We start from the raw sequence: 7,500 nt of genomic DNA on the forward strand, positions 1-7,500 counted from the left end.
AAAATACGGGGGGCTGAAACCAACAAGCCAGAGAGGCTGGTCATCAGGGGAGGGTCCCCCTTCTGAGTTGGGGTCTGAACATGTTTATATTGTTCTACTTGTGTGATTTATCCAGAGTACAGTTCTCTGTGCACCATCCTAAAGACACAGTATTTGTAAAAAACTCAAAACAACTAAAAATAACAAATAAAATAGATTTGAACTCTAAGAAATATATTAAATATTAAAACAGACTGTACGTACTACACATTTCTACAAGCTTTATAATATATATTGCATACCTACTCTATTGCTTTTTAGTCAACCAGCATACAATTTCATGATATATAAATGATAAATCACATGTTCGTTTTTAGCTGCATCATGCTTTGACCTGAAACGCATTCTGAATGCATGCCTTTTTAGTTTTCAATTCCCCAAAACTGTCAGTTGTAATTGGTTATCCAGGACTTATTGATCTTATTGATCTTGTAAAAATCTTGATTGGTCTCACTCAGTGATTTAGGCCACACTTGACTGGTGGTTGTGATTGGTGGCACAGGCAACATAGTCCAACATGACTTCTCAGAAGTACAATTAATAAAAACCGCCAGTGGACGAAAGAATGATCACTAGTCCTTGTTAAGCATCACTCACTCTGATTGGTCTCTGTCAGTGGACTGGTTAATATGACATGCTATGATTGGTCTCAAAACTCTTACTGGTCTTTGTGAGTTTTTCAAACAATATTGTTGCCCATTGTTAGTTTATGCCACTGATACCTCACTTCAATGTGGATATAAAGTGTTCCTGAGCATTATGAGTAGATATTACATATCCAGTTTAAGTGACAGTTTTAGTTATTAACAGCATGAAAATGTCGCAGCCCTCCCGAGGACCTACAGCAGAGGCTTGTTGGTAATGTAGTCTTCAGGCTTTTTGGGGCGATGCCTTCTTGGTGGGTGTGCTGTGTGAAGGTGTGACCTTTACATGGATGAAGAGGGTGGATGGGGACAAGCTGGTGCCGTCCTCTTTCAGTAGGCGAACGTGTCTGTAGCCTGCCGTGAGAGGAGAGGCACAGAGAGGAGAATTAGAAAACTGAGAAGCCACACACACACACACACACACACACACACACACACACACACACACACACACACACACACACACACACAAACATACACGCCACGGACAAAGACTTACCAGTGCGCATACTGTTTAAGGGCAAGGTGAACTGTCCCAGGAAGTCATTGCTGGAGGTAAAGTCGTGATCCTCCACCAGGAAACGTACCAGCACCAGCTCAGGGACATGAAGCTGGAATTTAAAGGTGCAGTCCCAGCGAGGGTTAAAGCCTGACGGAGGGGGGGTGGGGTGGGGGAGAGACAGAGACACGACATATGTGAGCGCCCCTTGGCATCAAACCCACAATTCTGTTATTGTCAGCAACTTCCTTTACCATCTTTATTACTAGCTGAGTCACAGCAACACATAATCAGTGAGAAATCCGTGGGAAAAGTGGGTTGCAACAGTAAATAATTATTAACTCTTCCCCTTCGAGTCTATGAAAGACGCGTCTCTTGAACAGTGGTGTGTAGTACCATTGTTGTCAATACGGTGTGTCTTCTTCATGTTGTTATCTATGGGCGCTCCGTGGGTCTCCACGCACACGTACGGGTCCACTATGGAGTTGGGTTTATCTGTGGGAGACTTGGGGAGCTGCTGGGCTGAGATTACCTACCAATGCAGAGGACAAGAGGAGCATGTTATCAGGGGTGTGCACCACCTAATGTAGAGAGGTAATTAGCTGTCAAAAGAAACAATGTTCATGTTCATACTACCATATTGCTATTTTGGCTGGGTTGGGTTGAGAATGACACTTAAATTGAGTGCTCGTTTCAATTTTTACTATTCCAAGCACAATCATGAGAAACTTCAAGGCCGCATGCTACATACATGTACTATACATATCCTCCATATATACCACACACCATTACACATACAAGTAGTATACCTAGAGCTTTCAAAATGTCATGTAGGTTGAAGTCAGAACATTGAGAAAACTTTAGTTTGGTCTCTGGCTTAGTAAATACAACATATTCAATGTAATCAAGAGCTACAGAAATATATTGGTCCAAAATTTAGTCAGAAGAGCAGGGACTGTCTAAATTCCCTTGCAAGATTGTCCAGCTCATTCCATGGCTATAAGCAGTGAACCTTGCTGCCACTCCAAGTGGTTTCCATGGATACACTCACACGAATGGTCAGCAGGACTGGGTTGTGGCCAGGCCCGACCCCGGTGTTCTCTGGGTTGAACTCAGAGTTGGCCTGGCGCAGGAAGCTGGGCTTCAGCGCGTACCCGCAGCCCCCGTTGACCAGGAAACGGCCCTGGTTCAGGTCCATGGCCTCGCCCAGTGTCTGGAAGTTCAGAGCCACTGCAAGGGGAGGAAGAACGCACAATATGGATGAAAAGGAGAACGGTGGGAAGAAGGGATCACTTACAAACCACTGAATGTATTTCTTTTAACACTTTTCATTTCAGCAGGAGTGAAGAAATGTGTGCCATCAAGGGGGGGGGTTGACGCTCACCAATCTGGCAACCGCCGTTCCACATGTCCTGGGGGTTGTAGTTGGAGGACCCGACCCTCTGACCGGAGGGGTAGATCCTGCTCAGCTGCCTGGTGTTGTGACGCACAAAACACGTCCCTGCACACAGGAGGAGCTGAGTAAGGCAGTGTTACACACACACACACACACACACATGTACACTTACACACACACATGTACACTTACACACACACATGTACATAAACATATATAAACATATACATACAGATATACAGACACACTCCCACACACACACACACACACACACACACACACACACATACATACACCAATATAGACATAATCAGAAATGCACACACACACACACACACACACACAAACACACACACACACACGCTATACCTGAGTCTTTGACATGTTTGAGGGCATCGCTCTCAGAGAAGGAGGACATCTCGTTGGACGGTTTGACGGCAGATTGCTGGAAGCCCTTAAATGGCACACTACGCGTGTACACCACAAGGTCAGACAGCTCGGGACTCAGTTTAGAGACAGGCTGGGGAGACACACAAGTGCACTGGAGCGAAAGCCACACACACACACACACACACACACACACACACACACAAAGACAAAGACACACACAGACACACACGCACATGCATATATACAAGCACCAATGTGCATGCATGTGCACAGACGTGTACGCAGAATGCCATACACACATCCACAAACAACCGACACGCGTACATGTAGGTACGCAAATACCCACAACACATATACACACAAGACACAGACACATACAAGCACACAAAGAAACACACACAGGCAGAAAGAAAACAAGAGACACACGTAAACACATGAAACAACACAAAACAGTGTTCACATACCTAACAGGTGAACACAACCACACTAAAGGTGAAGTCTTGCACAAGGAGAGGAGACATGAATGCTACTGACAGACTTAAAAAACAGATGGACAGAGATATGAATGTTACTGTCAAAAACTGATGGACAGTAAGTGAGATTGTCAAGTCCATCGATTGGTCGTAGAGCAAATAGACCGGGTGATATCACAGGCACAGATAGAGGTGTGTGACTAAGACAAGTGGTAGGTGTTAGAAAGGCTTAGAGAAAGATTGACGTTCATTAGACAAATAAACAGGGAGGCAATTAGTATGTGGATTAATATATCAGAGAACAAGGGAGCAGGGAGACGGAGAGAGTGACAGGGGTGAGGGAGACAGACCGTTATATCTCAGAGATAAAAGACCAAGACGAAACAGATGGAGACATGCATTCGACAGGCAGACAGACAGACAGGCAGACAGGCAGACAGACAGGCTGTGTGTGGATTAGTAAGAGTAAGAGTCTCACCTTCTTGGCCTCAGCCTTGGGTTTGGACTTGTTCTCCGCTTTGGACTCGTCCTCTGAAGAGGAGCTATCAGAACTGGAGGAACTCTCCTCCTGCCTCCTCTCCTTCTTCCCTTTCACCAGGATCTTCCCTTTCAGCTCCTTATCACACACACAAATGGACACACACACATTTAAGCAATACGACACAAGTGGGGGGTGGGGTTGATAAAGGATATCCTCGCAGCTGAGATTCGGCCTTTACCAACCCCACAAAACAGTTCCTCTACCAACTAATTTAGTTTGAAAACCCCAGATTTTGATTTCATTCTTTTATTTTGATTTCGATTATTTATTCCGCACCCCAAAAACTAGTATATCAAAGGCAGAGTGATTACTAGCGGTGAAGAGTCTGAGTGGGCTTCTGCCTGGATATCCTCACTCATGGAATGCCTACTGTCCAATCAGACATTAATCAACTGCTCGACTGGACCTAACTGTTGTATAAATAAACACAGACCGCGACCCATATTTACGTTATACTATCTGCCATATATAGATGAAGCATTCACTACAGTTGGAAATCTCCAAAATGTCCTTGTATATAATATTTATATTCACTGAACAGTGGTTCACCAGAGACAGAATCAGAGGATACGGAGAAGCCTGAAAGATAAGGAGGGAGAGAGAGAGACAGACACAGAGAGAGAGAGAGAGAGAGAGAGAGAGAGAGAGAGAGAGAGAGAGCAGATACCTCGATAGGCCTAATTCAAATATCGATAACAAATTTGATAGGCCTAGATAAAAAAAATTGAAAAATTGAAAAATGTCCTTGTATATATGTATTCATATTCATAAATATATATATTTACTATTCATAAACAGGATCCCTATTGATTCCTCACACATATGATATATATGTCAGGAACCCTTCTTTACCTCAGGAGAGGGCAGGCTCTGGAGCTCCTTGTCACTGAGTGGACTGGTGAGCAGTTTGTCCCCCAGGATGCAGCGTAACTGACGGGCCATCTCTGCCTGCTGCTCCACTGAACAGTGGTTCTCCAGAGACAGAATCAGAGGATACGGAGACGCCTGAAAGATAAGGAGGGAGAGAGAGAGCGTGAGTGAGACAGACAGAGAGAGAGAGAGAGAGAAAGAGCAGATACCACAGTAGGCCTAATTCAATCCTTAGATAAAAACATGGTTGTTATTACATTTATTTACATCTGGGACCATGTACAAAACACATTAATCTCAATAAAAGGAAAGATGCTTAGTACCAGATTTAGCTACTATCTCATTTCCATCTGCAGTCCCTGGGCAAGTGCAGGAAACAGTGAAACCCAGGGCATAACCTCACATCACCATGGGCCAACATCTTATTCAAACCCACACACATATACGCACACATACACACACAATAACACACTTCACAGGAGTAAACACATAATAGAACGTAGAAATCACAATATCACATACGGTAATTATAGTAGTTACAGTAGTTATAGCAGAAGTTATAAGAACAGGTAATCGGAATATCAAATTAACCGTTTACATAAAATCATTTTTTTTACTTCACAAGAGAAAATATGGAAGTCTGTGCAAATTTCTATTGTGTGTGAACCTGCTGAATGTGAGTGTGAAAGCTCAGCTCAAGGGTGTTCTTGACCACATCCCCTGAATGTGAGTGTGAAGGCTCAGCTCAAGGGTGTTCTTGACCACATCCCCTGAATGTGACCTGAATGTGACCGCTAATCCTTTGTATAAACTCTCCAATGGTGTGTGTGTGGGTGTGTGTGTGTGTGTATTCTCACCTTGAAGGCGTATTCATTGATGGTGTGTATGACCTCTCTGAAGGTGATCTTAGAGGTGAGTGTGTGTCCGTGGTAGATGACGGGCTCTCCCTGTTCCCCGTCCCAGCAGTCCAGCTCCACACAGCGGCAGCCACGGCTCAGGGCCCTGCACAACACACACCACAAAGGTCACAAAGGTCAGGCCTGATCTACGTGTGTCTGTGTGTGTGTGCGAGAGAGAGAGAGTTATTTTTTATGATGGGTGAGTGTATGTGAGAGTGTCAGTGTGAATGTGTATACACACGTGTATAGTATGTATGCACCAATTGTGTGTGTGTGTGTGTGTGTGTGTGTGTGTGTGTGTGTGTGTGTGTGTGTGTGTGTGTGTGCAAGACAGGCCTGATGTATGGGTGTGTTTTAGTCATCTTTGTTTACGTCTATATATTAATATTTTTTTTATGTGTTGTTGATCAACCACAAAGCATATTTCTAGAATGACAGAAATTTCTGAAATGACAGATATTTCAGAAATTACATCAAATCTTTTAACTAGGAAGTTGTGCCCGGTGGTTTAGAACTCTTCCACTGTAGCAGTATTTGACGTCAGTATTTTCAGGCAGTTCTGGAAAGGATGTAAAATGAGTTCTTGCAAAATTACGCAATTTAAAGTATCTAAATAGACCATGGTTTGGAACACCAAATTTAGGTTATCAGAACGTCCAAATGTCTCGTCTGAATACACCTTCCTCCAGTGGGTAAAAGCTGTGTCTACAGTAGAGGCAGGAATAGATGATTGTTGCAGATAGGAGTGAGGACAGAAGAAGATTTTAGTCCAAAGTACAGTATAAACTGTGCTATCTACAACTGGGTTATCAGTGTACTGGGAGGGACTTATAGAGAGAGGAGCAAAGAGTAATGCAGAGAGAGAAGATGAAATGCAGGAATAAGCTTCCATGATACACCAATTAATGTCTGGGGAATGGCACCATTTATTTTACTTTTGAATATTGGTGGCCCAATAGTATAACAGCATGTTGGGTTAGGCAAAGCCACCAACCAGTCTTGCCAGGCCAAAAGTAAGACAGTATAGCAGCATCAATTGAGTTGAGTATTATTGCGATATTAGAGCCAACTGACGAAACCCACAAAAGCATGTTTACGTCATCACAATGGGAAGCAAAAGCTGCGAAATGCAACAACGAGGAACAACCTGTTTTAAAGACAGCTAATGAAAAAAAACTTGTTTACCGTTTGCACCTGTTGTTTACCAAGGGCTCTAAATGGAATAAAACTGATAGAATACAAAACTGAACTACAAAACTATGCGTGAGAACTCGATGTTAATGCAGAAACTTACACAAAATAGTGTGTGTGTGTGTGTGTTTGTGTGTGTGTGTGTGTGTGTGTGTGTGTGTGTGTGTGTGTGTGTGTGTGTGTGTGTGTGCGAACCTCATGTAGGGCTCAGTGCTGCTCTCACTCATCAGCTGGTCTTTGGTGAGGTAGGTGTTGTGTGAGGAGTTGATGAAGTAGTGGGAGAGTGGCTGCTTCATGTCCTGGTACACGCGGCCGTGATCCGGCTCCAACACCACATTCTCTTTGGACAGCATGTACATGGTGAAGCCGTTGGGCGTCATGTACTGGTTCTTCTGAGCTGTACGGGGCAGAGGTCACACACACACACACGTTATCCATGGGAATTTCATACAGACGTGCAACACACTAGACACACACACAGCGCAATAGCTAGCACCTTCATTTCACAACTTTAGCACTTCATTTAGGGGAAAGACAGTGATGTTGCCCTAAAAAACA

At 43.8% G+C, this 7,500-nt stretch overlaps 1 protein-coding gene across 2 annotated transcripts in view; it reads right to left on the reverse strand.

Moving 5' to 3' along the window:
• Window positions 1-7,500, reverse strand: part of plcd3b (phospholipase C, delta 3b) — a 22,661-nt gene that overhangs the window by 1,476 nt on the left and 13,685 nt on the right. The window contains exons 6-15 of one of the 2 annotated variants that reach the window (XM_012833424.3): window positions 7,138-7,339; window positions 5,710-5,854; window positions 4,835-4,987; window positions 3,920-4,057; window positions 2,948-3,098; window positions 2,567-2,683; window positions 2,234-2,412; window positions 1,579-1,714; window positions 1,183-1,332; window positions 1-1,037 (exon numbers count right to left, since the gene is read on the reverse strand). The exon at window positions 1-1,037 is cut by the window's left edge and continues 1,476 nt beyond it. In XM_012833424.3, coding sequence (XP_012688878.1) covers window positions 910-1,037; window positions 1,183-1,332; window positions 1,579-1,714; window positions 2,234-2,412; window positions 2,567-2,683; window positions 2,948-3,098; window positions 3,920-4,057; window positions 4,835-4,987; window positions 5,710-5,854; window positions 7,138-7,339 — 1,499 coding nt within the window. In that variant the 3' untranslated portion in view covers window positions 1-909. Of the gene's footprint in view, window positions 1,038-1,182; window positions 1,333-1,578; window positions 1,715-2,233; window positions 2,413-2,566; window positions 2,684-2,947; window positions 3,120-3,919; window positions 4,058-4,834; window positions 4,988-5,709; window positions 5,855-7,137; window positions 7,340-7,500 lie in introns of both variants that reach the window. The other variant, XM_031560852.2, reaches the window with a different exon arrangement.

This window comes from Clupea harengus, chromosome 23, assembly GCF_900700415.2.
Source record: "Clupea harengus chromosome 23, Ch_v2.0.2, whole genome shotgun sequence".
In the NCBI taxonomy this organism is placed as follows: Eukaryota; Metazoa; Chordata; class Actinopteri; order Clupeiformes; family Clupeidae; genus Clupea; species Clupea harengus.